At 42.9% G+C, this 14,371-nt stretch overlaps 1 protein-coding gene across 1 annotated transcript in view; it reads right to left on the bottom strand.

The window, feature by feature from the left end:
* KATNAL1 (katanin p60 subunit A-like 1) overlaps positions 1-4,944 on the bottom strand; it is a 31,618-nt gene extending 26,674 nt beyond the window's left edge. The window contains exon 1 of the mRNA XM_010005642.1: positions 4,783-4,944. Coding sequence (XP_010003944.1) covers positions 4,783-4,944 — 162 coding nt within the window. The remainder of the gene's footprint in view (positions 1-4,782) is intronic.
* Between the last annotated feature and the right edge of the window lie 9,427 nt (positions 4,945-14,371).

Raw genomic sequence — 14,371 nt, forward strand, 5'->3', positions numbered from 1 at the left:
TGTGCTCTCCAATCCTGTGCCACACACAGCACACAGGTGTAACAGGCAGCAGGCTTTGCTCAACAGCCCCTGGCCTTGTCCTAAGCCAAAGCTCTGCTGTCATGCTGCAGCTGCTGAACTGTCACTGAAGCTGCTCTTTCCTACAAGCCAGCTGTCTAGTAAAAAGACTGTAACAGCCAAGAAACTCTCTTGGAATAAATAGGGGGAATGTCAACACAAGTTCACAGTAGCAGTCATGAGAGTAAACCTACCTTTTATTGTTGTTAAGTAGAAAAAGAGATGGGTTTCTGCTGATCTTTAATCCTCCCAGTCCCAGCCTGTCTTTACATGGATTAATATGCCTACATGTCAGCCAAAACTTAGAGCACAACAGAGAAGTAACTTTTTCTTTTTCAAATGAGCTTGGAGGCCTAGGAGTGAGGACAGGAATGGAGCCATTCTTAGCACCCCTAGAGCATTCTGGGGACTCCCTGTATGCAAAACAAATAAGGGTCTTAAGAACAGGTTGATATCCCCAAGCTAAGCTAGTTATCAGACAATCAACTACAATGAATTTTCCAGAAGGCTGAGGAATTCTTATGCTGTCACACCGCTGCTTTGGTGGACCCTCCAGGATGCATTTTTGTCCCTTTTGAAGTCCTGCAGGTTATGCCAGACTGGAAACACAATCCCTTTCTCCCAGTTAACACTGATTTTGAAGTCCCAGAAGCGGTACTGCATGGAGTGGAATTCAGCCAGTCAGCTGCTCCCAGGAGAGCAGATGATACTTGTTCACATTCCTCTTTCTCCTAACTATGCTCTCAGCACCAAGCTCAAGGAAGCCTTGAAACCAGGGTGCCCAATTGAAAAGCTGAAGCTGACTGCCAAATGAAATGCAAGCAACCAAATACTGGCACAGAATATTATTCTGACCAGACCAACCTGTAGAAATTTGAAAACAACACCTAAGCTAAGACAGGTATATCAAGAGTGTTGGGGAGTCTGACCCAAAATCCCAGCTGCTTCTGGTTCACCTCTGCTCTACATCACTCAATAAACTGCTGGAAAAATCCCGTGTAGTACACAAGGCAACAAGACAGATCCACCTAGCCTTGGGAAGGAGCACTCACTGCAGAGAAGTAACCAAATAGGGAAACAACGGTGCATGTAACAGGTATGAGTTGGTCAGCTGCAGAGCAACAGCTTTGAGATGTTACTCATATGGACATTCCTGTTTTATGAGGGAATGTGTATGCAAACACCTGAGACTGAGTTCACAGCCTCAGAAGTATCAGTAGGACAAATACCCTGTTTGTGCACTACACACAAATGTACAGAAAGGAAGGGCATGCTTCCTACTACCAGATCCCCTCAGTGTCAGTGTCCTATAAATCCTTTAGGATTTAGGCTCAAGATTGTGAACATGAATGCAGACAATACATATCAGAAAAGAAATTATTAAGGAACAATCTTCTCCTTAGAACACAAGGACATTCACACTGTGGACTGCTCCCAACACTAAAACGTCCACCTACCCAGAGTCTGCTAAAGATTGTTAAACTCCACCTCCAAAAGGTACCAGTGATATTATCCTCCTGAAATTCCTCAGAGTGGAGAAACTGAAGAACCTAAAGAACAGGCTAGTTCCATACGCCAGGGGAGACAGAATTTCAGGTAAAAATCAACTAGGTTAGACTTGAATTTTGCTGAACTGATATAATGTGTATAGCATAACTTTTCTGACTATTATCTAAAAAGAATATCTAAATATTATTTTAGTATTGAGAATCAATGTTTATTGTGATGCAACTTTTGGGTTAACTTTTTTTCAGAACAGGCTGTCTGTCACACAGCTATTATATATGGAATGTGGCTGCTGTTGAGCTAGAAAGCAATACTAACATCCAGATCATCAGTCTCCCTTGTAATCTGTCCCAAGGAGTGAGAAGGCACAACAATTATTTATCAAGAGTGGGTAAGAAGGCAGGTCTACCTCTGTAGGTCTCACCAAACCACCGAGGTGCAGGTATGGAAATGCTACTGCTTTCAGGGCTGTATTGTTTGTTTTCAGAGCTATAGCACTTTGCTCCCAGTGCTATGGGTAGATTCATAAATGCATGAGAAGGCAAACAGCCTGGGGATGAAGCACTTCTCTTTTTTGTTGTTTGTCCCTAAGCTGAGATTGGCACCAGTAATGGCAAAGAGATACTCTGACAAAGCTCATCTGCCACTGCTGTGTTGGGAACTTCAAAAATTAACGAGTGCACAGCATGACAAGACACTACCTCAAGTGCCGTTGATCTTTGGGGGACAGTTCTCTAAAGTATTTATGGGACACTGTCAGGAGCCATTCTATTTTTACCTAAAAGGGATAATTTCTGAGAAAGTGGCAGCTTCAGATCCTCTGCTAAGGAGCCAGCTGCCTTCTCCAGGGAATATTGTGGAAACTGTTAATAGTCCTTTTTTACTCAAGGCTTGTCTCCAATATACAGCACATATTCCATGGTGCAGTGTCTTCTCTGAAGCAGTTCAAACAACACACAACACCATGAGACTTGAAGCAACCTTCACAAGATAAGAGCTGTTAAAAGTTTAATGGAAGAACCAAGGTAATCAGAGGAAACACTAAATACTAGAAGTGAAGGCAATGTAGTGATGCAGCTGCAGAACAAGGAAAGCCTCATGGTCTATTTTCATGTCAGCTACAAGCTTGGAAGGAACTAAGAACATGCATGGGGTGTGAACACCTTGCATCAGCATGCCCTGGGGTAGAGAAGAGCTTTAATACAAATACTTGAATGTGAGTATCTCCTGTACAGCATTCAGCTTATTGGATCACCAGGAAAGCTAGGCACTATCACTGCTGCTTGTACACATACATGCTTTGCAGACAAGCCCTTAATAAACAGACACACTTTTACAGTCCTCTGATAAACACCTATGAATAGCACTGTCATTACAGAAGACTTGCTAACAGGGTTGTAGCTATCAGTACACAAAATACTCCATGTTGGTGCCAGATGTGTCAAGCACAAAATCATAACCAAAGCACCTGCTGCAATAAAAAAACAACAACAAAAAAAGCTTCTGCTTTTAAAGGACATTAATCAAACATATGATATTTAGGAAAACTGTTCTTGAAACCATCTTTTCAGCTACTTACTACAAATATCTATATTTTATAGGAGTCATGTTCTCCTTTCAAAAAATAGTATTTATTCAATATGATAGGGATAAAAGGCAGCAAGTTCCTGTCCAGCACAGCAGATGCCACAGGCATGTCCCTCCTGCCACACCTTCCCACTTACCCTTGCATAACGGGTACAATGCTTTGCAGGGAAAACTTAAGGTCTGTGACTACTGGAATCCCTCAGAGGTCAGTACCAGGACTGGTGCTGTTCAATATTTTCATCAACGACGTGGATGAGGGAACAGAGTGTGCCCTCAGCAAGTTTGCTGATGACACTAAACTGGGAGGAGTGGCTGACACACCAGAAGGCTGTGCTGCCGTTCAGTGAGACCTGGACAGGCTGGAGAGTTGGGCAGGGAGAAACTTGATGAAATTCAACAAGGGCAAGTGTAGAGTCTTGCATCTGGGGAAGAACAACCCCATGTACCAGTACAGATTGGGGGCTGACCTGCTGGAGAGCAGTGTAGGAGAAAGTGACCTGGGGGTCCTGGTGGACAGGAGGATGACCATGAGCCAGCAATGTGCCCTTGTGGCCAAGAAGGCCAATGGCATCCTGGGGTGTATTAGAGAGGGTGTGGGTAGTAGGTCAAGGGAGGTTCTCCTCCCCCTCTATTCTGCCCTGGTGAAGCCACATCTGGAATATTGTGTCCAGTTCTGGGCCCCTCAGTTCAAGGACAAGGAACTGCTTGAAAGAGTCCAGCACAGAGCCACAAAGCTGATTAAGGGAGTGGAACATCTCCCTTATGAGGAAAGGCTGAGGGAGCTGGGTCTCTTTAGCTTGGAGAAGAGGAGACTGAGGGGCAACCTCATCAATGTTTACAAGTATGTTAAGGGCAAGTGCCAGGAGACATACAGATGTGGTGCTTAGGAACATGGTTTAAGCACTGGACTTTGTAGAGTTAGTTTCATGGTTGGTAGAGTTAGCTTATGGTAGGACTTGATGATCTTAAAGGTCTTTTCCAACGAGAACAATTCTGTGATTCTCTGAACTCTTTATTCTGGAGTACATGTTATGTACTCAAACCCTACCCACCCCACCCCCTTTTTTAAAAATTATTATTATGAAACATGTTTTGTACAATGGAAAATGGAACCACAAAATGTAAGAAAGATTTAAATACTGAGAGTGCTAAATAAGGTTCTTAAAATTACTTCCTTGGCTTCATCAGTTCTCTGCTTTAGCATGACAATGCAGGTGTGCAAGAACCAGGCTAAGAGAAACCTGATTGAAATTGCACATTGTAGCATTATAGTTAAGAGCTACTCAGACAACCATTCTAGTGATGCTAACTCCTCCGCTCACACCTTAGTTTACTGGACATTAGAAAGTTCAAAGGATAAAACAGCAAAAGGAAATATTCAGCAAAACAGTTTTTCCAAAGTATGCAATAATCACACACAAACAGACAAGGGATTAATCAGACATCCTAAGTGAAAACAAACAAACAAATGTGTTAAATTAGAAGAAAATAATTAATTTCAAATATGCCACCAAAATTCTTTCTCCATAAATATCAACACAATATTGTGAAAGAAATGTTGTGAATTTAGGTGTGATATACGTCCTCTGTGTCTCAAAAGGTATAGGAAATACAGTGTATTTTTCACCCTACCTGTTGCCATTTGCCCTTAATTGCTGGATCTCTGATTGACTGGCAGTGTCTCTGGATTTGCTGGATGACACCCTGGTAATACACCATAGAAGAGTCATAATTCCCCAGGAGTGCATATTCTCTTCCTTTTTTTGCATTGTCACAAATCTCTGCTAAATTCATCTTCACTCAGAAATCTAAAAGAGAATATAATAATCAGAAAAACAAATTTTACATGCTGTAGAATAATTCAGACCACGACACTCCTGTTTTGTTTTTTCTCTCATAGCAGAATTGTGTCTTCTCGCCCCTTGTCTCTCCATCTTTTTCAACCATTTAGCTCTGGAGTACCTGTTTACTAGCCAAAGGTCTGAGATCATGAATTGTAACTCTTTGCAGAGACAAAGCTCACAATTTATTTGCTGCCTTTGGCCCCAATCCTGTTAAATTAATGCAAGAAAATTAAATGCCCTTCCCACACTGAACGTAACAAGCCAAACTTTCATTTGTAGCACACCACAATATATTAGCAGCCATCAACTCATGAATCACAAATCACACGAGGCATTAAATTTCTTTTTATACTGCTGTATTACATATGTGCCTAAATGTGCCAGCCATCATCAGGGAAGTCTGCACTTAGCACTTTGAAGAGCCCTCACCCTAATGAGATTATGATATGGTTGAATGACAGGTCTACTACAGACAAAAGTTGAAAGCCTCATTCTGTTTAAATATTCTTTCAAGGTACATCCACATGCTGTCTTGGATTTTTTAATTAAGTTTAAGGTGCCACTTTGGGATTTATAGCAGAGTTAGCAATCCAAATTTAAGATTTCTTAAAACTGTGTCTTCAAAAGGACACCCTTGCCCTGGTCCACAAAACAATTCGAGATTTACAGATTTTACTAAGTTTTTAATACAGGTAGTAAATTGCAGCATGACTTAAAGGCAAACCCCATAGTCCAGCCTTTCCCAGGAACCATTCAAGAAAGCAATATTGAAGCACACATTCAAAAGTAAGCTATGTAGTACAGCTAGGTTTGGATTTAAGGTTCAAGCCTGCTCCTCTGTCTGAATCCCACATGGTCCAGCCTTGAGAAGAGAAAGCTTCAGGGAGACCTTATTACAATGTTCCAGTACTTAAGGGGTGGCTACCAGTAAGATGGAGACTCCTTATTTACAAGGAGTCACATGAAAAAGACAAGGGGTAATGGGCACAAATTGCTTCTAGGGAGATTCTGATTGGACACAAGAAGTAAATTTTTCACAATGAGGACAATCAAACACTGGAATAATCTCTCAAGGGAAGACTCCCCCACATTGGACAGTTATAAGTCTCAGCTTGACAACGTGCTGAGCCATCTCATATAAACAACAGTATTATCTAAAAATGTTGGACCAGATGATCCTTGGGGTCCCTTCCAACCTGGCATTCTATGATTCTATGAATGGAGAGAGTTGTATAGATCAACGGAGAGGAGGCTGGCTCAGAAGGGTTGTCCACTAACTGCCTCAAGTTTGGGAAGACCAAGGTGGAGGAGAAGAAACAGGAAAGGATGGAGGGATACAACCAGGCAGGGAGAAAGCAGGGCCTGGTGCAGCACACAGTTCAGGCTGTGCAGCTGAAGGCAGCCCATAACACAGGGTGCATGTAGTAGGAGCAGGTGATAGCAGACAAAAGTTAGAACACAGAGAAGCAACTTTTTACAGCCTAGTGGCTCATAAAAATGTTGGTAGTTTTTACAGAACAGGCAAAGCAAGATCAAGATGGCATTAATGAGGATGTAACTTATGCCTTTATGTTCCCTTGTGCAAAATTCAAACCCCTGACAACAACTTAAGTATCTATTCACATGACTTACATTCTGTCCTCCCCGAACACTGTCGATAGCAAACATGCTCTGCCTCTCAGAGGTGAGAGACTGATGGTCCTTACTGCTGCCTGCAGCTTCTCATCAGGTCTGCTCCACCACCACTTCACTCCTGATCCCTGCAGCTAAGCCATGGAAACCTGCTGCCCTCACCTACACCCACTGGTCACACAGCTTCCACATGCCTGAAGGCTTTTTGGCAGATTCACACTGGCACACCACTACGTGCAGCACTATGCATTGGAGCTTATTTGTCCACACTGTGCCACATAGTGCAGCTTGCAGATCGTTCCCATGGGCTGTTATAAACTTCTAGGCAGCAGCAGAACTAAGATGGGAAGGGCAACAACTCTAATGTTGTTTTTTCTTGATGCTGAGGAAGGACAGCCTACATTGTTGGAGAGCTCTACCTCTGCAGCAATTAAAACCATATAATTTTAAAATACAGAAGACAGTAACTGATAGTAAAGTTACATCCCCTGCATTGTAGTGAAAGTAGGTAAAAAGACAGGAACAGAATATAGGTTACAACCCGTTCAGATCTGATGAATGAACTTACAAATTAAAAAAACACCATTCAGGGCAGAATCTGTTGGCCTGTCTTACAACACATCCAGGTTAGGATCTGCTAAACAACCAGCCTATCACTGTATGAAGAACAGTCCTCAAATCTCTGGAGGATTTCTCAGCATGTAGCAAAAAAAGAGAAAGTAAAACATTTCTGATAAATTGCTGCATTCCATTCCTAGAAATCCGTAATACTAAACAGAGCATGTACTTACTGTAGCAATCTCTTGTATTTGTTATTACAGCTAGTTCCCGCCCTGCAGGCGAGTGTTGTAAAACTCCCTTTTGCCTTAAGAGGGCTGACGCTCGCATTCAGCTTCCCTTTGGCCCAGAAGAGTGCTGCTCTCACTGTAGGAGCCAACCTCCTCGTCACTGATGGAAGCCGGGCCAACCCATGGGCAAGGCACGGCAGCAACAGAGCTCACAGGAGGCAGACAAATTTACATGGTCTTAAAACTGCAGTGGGGAACCAAATTAGAGTCTACCTTTTCCTCCAGCAACCAAGAGATCAGGAGGTGCCAGGGCTGGGGAAGAAGAGGTAGCTAGAACTAGGTGGCAGCTTTTTTATGTTATGTACTTATTTTTTACTGTCTGTTCTACATTATATTACAGAATTCATACAACATTGCAAACATCCAAGAAACCAGAAATACAGAATTAATAAATAGTGGGGGGGTTAAATTTTTTTTTATTTTTTTCCTAGTTTGGGATTTTGTTTAAATATTTGCTTTTCCTATCATATCAGAGCCACATCTTTTAAGTAAATACACAGCCAGGGACAATTGTTGTCAGGTACATTTAGAACAACTTACACATTACTTGTGACACCAGCTTTCCATCCTGTCGTTGCATGGTTCTTTCCTGTTGCATGGAAAAAACATTTTCTTTCTTTCCTGACAGCCCCACAGCACATCAAGGTAGCCTTGGAGATTCCTTAGTTCACGGATCATTGACAAGAAGAGACGTTACAGCCATTCATGTCAGCATAGCTGCCACACAAGGGGTCTTAAGCCCACTTGTTAAAAACCCTGCAGCAGCTAGGCTAAAAGGTCACAGGGGATATTAATCGCTATTCTTTGGAGCATAAGCTGAGCTGATCCCTATCTGGGGTCAGAAAAGAATTTTTCTCCCAGAACTAAAGCAACGGCCAATTGAGCAAGATCCAAAAGACAAGTCTCTATTTGAACATTAAAGCATTATATAGGTACAAACATATCCACAGGCAGATACACTCACCATGTGCATGGTGGGCAAAGAGGGACAGCTTGTTTAACACACTACTCCAGACTTGTGTGCAACACCAGTAGGGATGCAGGACAACTGCCCCCCTTCAGCCTGTGTCCCACTTAACCTTACCCCAGTGCTACCAGAGGAAATAAATGCCCTCCCTGACAGATGGGGTCTGTAGCAAGGGTTCTCCTATTGTTTGATATTAATCATTTAACTCTGCAAGGGCCAAAATTATCTTTGCTATCTTTACATATCTCTTTTATGCTGATGTGTTTTGACACAATCAGTTAGTTACACAACTGCATCCCGTTTTGTCCACATGCACTCGACTCTTGACAGAATGGATGACACTCATTAAATGAGCAGTTACTCGTTTTTGCTTTACTCTCTTTGTTTCAGTAGTCACATCAAGCCTTATTTACTGCACACTAATCAGATTTTTCTCCAAGTAAGTTTTTGTTACCTCACTGATAGGGCTATACCTGTTGTTTTCTGGACACGTGTCTTTCTCTGACCAGAATTTTACTCAGGCAGACCAAAAATTTTCCACAGCTCCCGGCTGGCCATATGGTCTCACATCATGGCAGCTGTGCAGTATTGCTGACTGGACAGCTGAACATCTGGAAGGGCCTGGACAAACACACATGAAGGCTGGTTACTGATTCTTTTTCTCATTTTCTACACATCGGCCGTGTAGCATGAGGTCAGGCATCCCAAAACACAGTGTAAGAGGCTGGAGTAACACCACAAGACAGAGCACCACGCTGTTAGGCACCATCTTCTGAAATCCAGTGCTGAGGTATGACTGTACATTTTCCACCGCTAAAGAACAGCTAGGATGGTCCTCTTGCTGCACAACCACAGAACAGGTTGACTGCTACACAGAGCAAAGCACAGAAGCAAATGCCAGTGTTAAGAGGTTTGGATTTTTTTTGTTTATCCACTTTTTATGTGTCCTTGTAACATTACCAGAGTCTAAGCAATGAGCTGAAGTTGTTCATTTCTCCAATTCTTCTTACTGCTTGGAAGCTTTTCCTTTACAATTAATCTAAACTCACGCTTACTTTAAGGCCATATTGCTTTTTTAAGCCAGCCTTGACCAACTTACTCTCCCTTGATGATGGTCTCACTTAAAATAGTACAACAAACCTTTTTCATAGAGTCATAGAACGGTTTGAATTGGAAGGGACCTTAAAGATAATCTAGATCCAACCCCCCTGCATTGGTACGGTCACCTCCCACTACATCAGGTTGCTCAGAGCCCCATCCAACCTGCCCTTGAACACTATTTTCCAAAAACTTGTTAAAATAGAAACATATAACAATATGACAATACCCCACCTGGAAAAGCATAAACTGCAACACTAACTGGAACATTATCAGATGAAGAAGAAAGCAGTTTTTTCCCTGCATGACATGTGATTCCTACTAGAAACTTAGAGAAGTCTATTTCAGACTAAAATACAGACTGTATTTATTTTTCATGTGCTTGATGTATTTATTTGATTTTTAAGAAAAAGGGCTTTTTTAATAATTAAATTTTTAATAAGTCTTGTCTGCTTTATTAGAAAGATTATCCCTTCTCTTTTGGACTTGGGTGCAGAACAACTGGTCTTAATTTCTTATAATTAACTGTCCCTGTTCAGATGCAACCACTGATGTTGTAGACAATTATCAGGATTAACGTTTGCATGACAAAACCAACATTTTAACTGATCATTGTCAGATAAAATACAAACAAACAAAAAGCTCTGCCAAGTTCCACAGCCAAACCTATGTTTCCCTGTTAACTTGGCTTTGTTTAAACTTGCAGCTGAGTTCCATGAATTGGTGTGGAAGCTAACAATCATTACCTCACAGGACGACAACTCCTGTTAGAGAAAGATATGTAAATAAGGATGTGGCTTAGTTTCAGGAGCTCTGGATTTGAACTGCATTTAAATGGCTTCTTGAATCAAAGATGAGAAGAGTGCTGTGCCAGTGCTCTTTTTTTTTTTTTTCTTTTGCTGTGTGCATCAGCAGTGACAAGAATGGCTACAACCACAGCAGCAGCACTGGGGGGTTGCAGCAGATAATGTCACTGGAGTGTTCACTCTGTTTGACATGTCACTTCAAAGCAGCACACACACCAGATAAAACACACACATACCCTGTGGTCTAGGGAAACCCAGCACCAAGGGATCTTTCAGTTCAGTTAACTGCTTTCCATTTTGGCTTTTTTGCACTGAAACTCTGTTTTGAAATAGATGTCAAGAAATGTCTATGGAAGTGGGACAGAGAAGAAGCATACACATGGGCTTCAAACTATTTTTGTGTGGCATCTTCTGAGTGCTAATGTGAAAGAGGGAGTTGAATGTTACTTCAAATGCAAGTGAAAGAAAATTCTTCAAATGAAGGCATTCGCTAGAAGTTAACAGTACACACAAAAACATTAAAAACCACTAAACACTGGTCAGTGTTTTAATTAGAGATAGCACACTACTGCACCAAACAGCAGCACCCTGGAGAATGAAATTACCATTTGTAAAGCCTTTGAACTAAAATCTTCTGGAGAACTAGAAGGAGAATCAGAGATGGCTGTGCTATTCCTAAAACTGACTGCAAAATGTATCCTACTTCAGAACACCTCATGTACAAGCTTCAGGTATATCCATAGGGCCACATCACCATTTTCAAGGTAATGAGGTGTTCATCAGTAGGCTGGGTAACAGAAAATGAAACAGCTAACACAAACACTATGGGGCACCCTAGGGAGGGTAGCTCCATACGCATCCAGTTTAGGCAGCGAGAGGCTTGCTAGGTTCTTCTCCACCTTAGCCTTGCTGGACCCAGGCTGGTTCCACACACCTCTGTTGTTCTCGGCACAGTCTCCAAGGCTTCCAGCACTAGCACCACACCAAACCTAAGCCAGCCTTCAGGTGGCACGAGCCCTGAGGTGACTGATCTCTCCTCTGATAGGATACAGGGCTCAGATACCTGAAGGATTCTGCAAGGCCTGTCTGGAGCTGAACAGAGTGGAACTCAGCCTAAATCAAGTAATCCCTCTGGCCCTTTGTAGAGCCACTTGCTTCTCTGCACATCACGTGTGTAAGCACTTCTGGTAGAGCACATGTGCCGCCAAAGATTCCCAAGATGGGTCTGTGCAGAGCCAGCTTGGGTTCAAAGTGTTTACTAGGTCAGGCTCTGTGCCAAGAAAGGCAGTTAAACTGCTTCTGCACCTGGCGCTGGATTCACTGTGTCCCTGTTCCCATTGCGCTGCATCTCACCAGCCCTGCCAGACCATAGGCAGCTCCACAAAGATTCAGTTCTGGTGTTGCTACATTCCTAGTGCAGCCAGTTGCAATCCAGATAAACTTTCCATGAATAATTGCAGGTTTAATGGACTCACACGTGTTTATAACCCTGACTCATAAGGATAGAATTTAGGCCTGGATACTTTTCCATCTTTTGAATTCCCCTCTGAATTTCAAAGAATTGGCTCTTTAGGACTCAAACGAATGTGTATTTTTTTAATCAGAATTTTGCTTTTTTCAATTCTTCTAAAGAACATATATTCTTCAATATACACGTATATTCATATTGTTGTTAGTGCTGCAGATATAGTGTCTTCCCATTTCTCAGCTAACCCACAGAAGAATCAGTGGGTTTTGTTTCCAATTATTTACACAGCAAACCAGATAAGGCCTATTATTGTTTCTTTGTCTTCCATTTACTTTTCTAACTATCTTGAGATTGTCATTAGCTCAGGGCAGGATCCGTTCTTCTCCATTACCTGCTGGAAAGCCCAACTTCCAAAAGCAAAGCCCTCTGGAAGCATGTTCACTTCACTGTCTTCTCAGCAAGTTTGCTGATGACACCAAGCTGGGAGGACTGGCTGATTCACCTGAAGGCTGTGCAGCCATTCAGCAAGATTTGGACAGGTTGGAGAGCTGGGCAAAAAGGAACTTAATGAGGTTCAACAAGAACAAGTGCAGAGTCCTGAACCTGGGAAGCAACAACAAAATGCACCAGTACAGGCTAGGAGGGGATCTGCTAGAGAACAGCTCTGTGGAAAATGACCTTGGAGTCCTGGTAGACAACCAGGTATCCATGGGATAGCAATGTGCCCTTGTGGCCAGGAAGGCCAGCAGTATCTTGGGGTGTATTAGGAATGTGTTCACCAGATTGAAGGAGATTCTCCTCCCGCTCTACTCAACCTTGGTGAGACCTCACTTGGAATACTGCATAGAGTTCTGGGCTCTCCAGAGAGAGTCCAACAGAAGGCTATGACGATGATGAAGGGACTTACGAGGAAAGGCTGAGAGACCTGGGGTTTTTCAGTCTAGAGAGGAGAAAACTGAGAAGGGATCTAATTAATGTCTATACATACATGAGGGCTGGGCATCAAGAATACAGGGACAAACTCTTTTCACTTATGACCTGTGATAGGACAAGGAGAAATGGATTCAAACTTGAGCACAGAAAGTTCCACCTCAACATGAAGAAGAACTTCTTTACTGTGAGGGTTACAGAGCACTGGAACAGGCTGCCCAGAGAGGTTGTGGAGTCTCCTTCTCTGGAGACTTTCAAGACCTGTCTAGATGCCTTTCTGAGTGATCTGCCCTAGTTTTGGTCCTGCTCTGGCAGGAGGGTTGGACTCGATGATCTGTAGAAGTCCCTTCTAACACCTAACATTCTTTGATTCCGCAGTCTGGTAAGTACCAGGAGTTGTAAGAAGCCTAAGCCTGCCTGTATCTGACATGGGGCTAGGGGGGAAAAAAAATAAACCATCCAAAACTCTTCAACTGTAATAAAAATCAAACATAAGAAACCCACCTTTGTGATATTTCAAACTGTATTAGGAATCGTTCAATATTCATATACAAGGCAGAACTAACGCACTGACACTTTCTAAGAAATAGATTTTCAGGAAGAAAAAATAACTCCCTTTAATATATCCATCATAAATATGTATATTTTGTATATGATATGGAACAGGAACTCTAATTTTATTCCCCCCATACATAGAGAATATAAGATAAAGGGTAACACTGGAACTGTCATCAGAGGAAACAGGAGAAAAGAGGGAGAAAAGAAAGAAGTGCCAAATGTGGAAGCCCCATCTAGGAGGCGTTCAAGGGCAGGCTGGATGGGGCTCTTGAGCAGCCTGATCTAGTGGGAGGTGTCCCTGCCCTTGCATGGGGTTGGAAATACATGATTTTTAAGGTCCCCTCCAACCCAAAACATTCTATGATTCATTCTATGATTCAATACTCTCATCACAACAGAAATGTGGGCACAATAGAAACGAAGCAAAATTATTTTAAAAAGTAACACTATGTCTGCTCATGTAAAGAACATGTAGTACAACAAGTTCAAAGGAAACTGTGTGGTAGGACACGTGAAACTCCAAACTATGATGTAAACCATTTGGGGAGACTTTCCAGGGCCCCTAGCTCCTGGTTCTCTGACGGTTGACTCCTCTGTATCCGTTTACCCAGCCTCCAACCTACCATCCCTTCTGCACAGCCCTCCCCTTGCATTGCTCAGCCACTCCTTTACAAGATCTTTCTCTCCTCTTTCATCCATCTCCCTAAATTCCCACATACCCCTGTCCTTGCAGTCATTCTTTCCTCAGCCTCCAGTAGAGCATTCCACTTGCGTCCACATGCCACCCAATCCATGCTCCATCCAACGCACCTCCTAACTGCATCCACCCACCCGGGTTTCTCCCATACCCCCCCACCCTTGCGTTAACTGCAACACGACTCCCTTCCCGCAGACATCTACCCCGCTCCATCCAACGCACCTCCTAACTGCATCCACCCACCCGGGTTTCTCCCATACCCCCCCACCCTTGCGTTAACTGCAACACGACTCCCTTCCCGCAGACATCTACCCCCCACACACCCCTCCCGCAGCCTCCCATCCCCAGCACACCCATTCTGCAGCCTCCCACC

This window comes from Chaetura pelagica, unplaced genomic scaffold (assembly GCF_000747805.2).
Source record: "Chaetura pelagica isolate M959 unplaced genomic scaffold, ChaPel_1.0 scaffold269, whole genome shotgun sequence".
NCBI lineage: Eukaryota > Metazoa > Chordata > Aves > Apodiformes > Apodidae > Chaetura > Chaetura pelagica.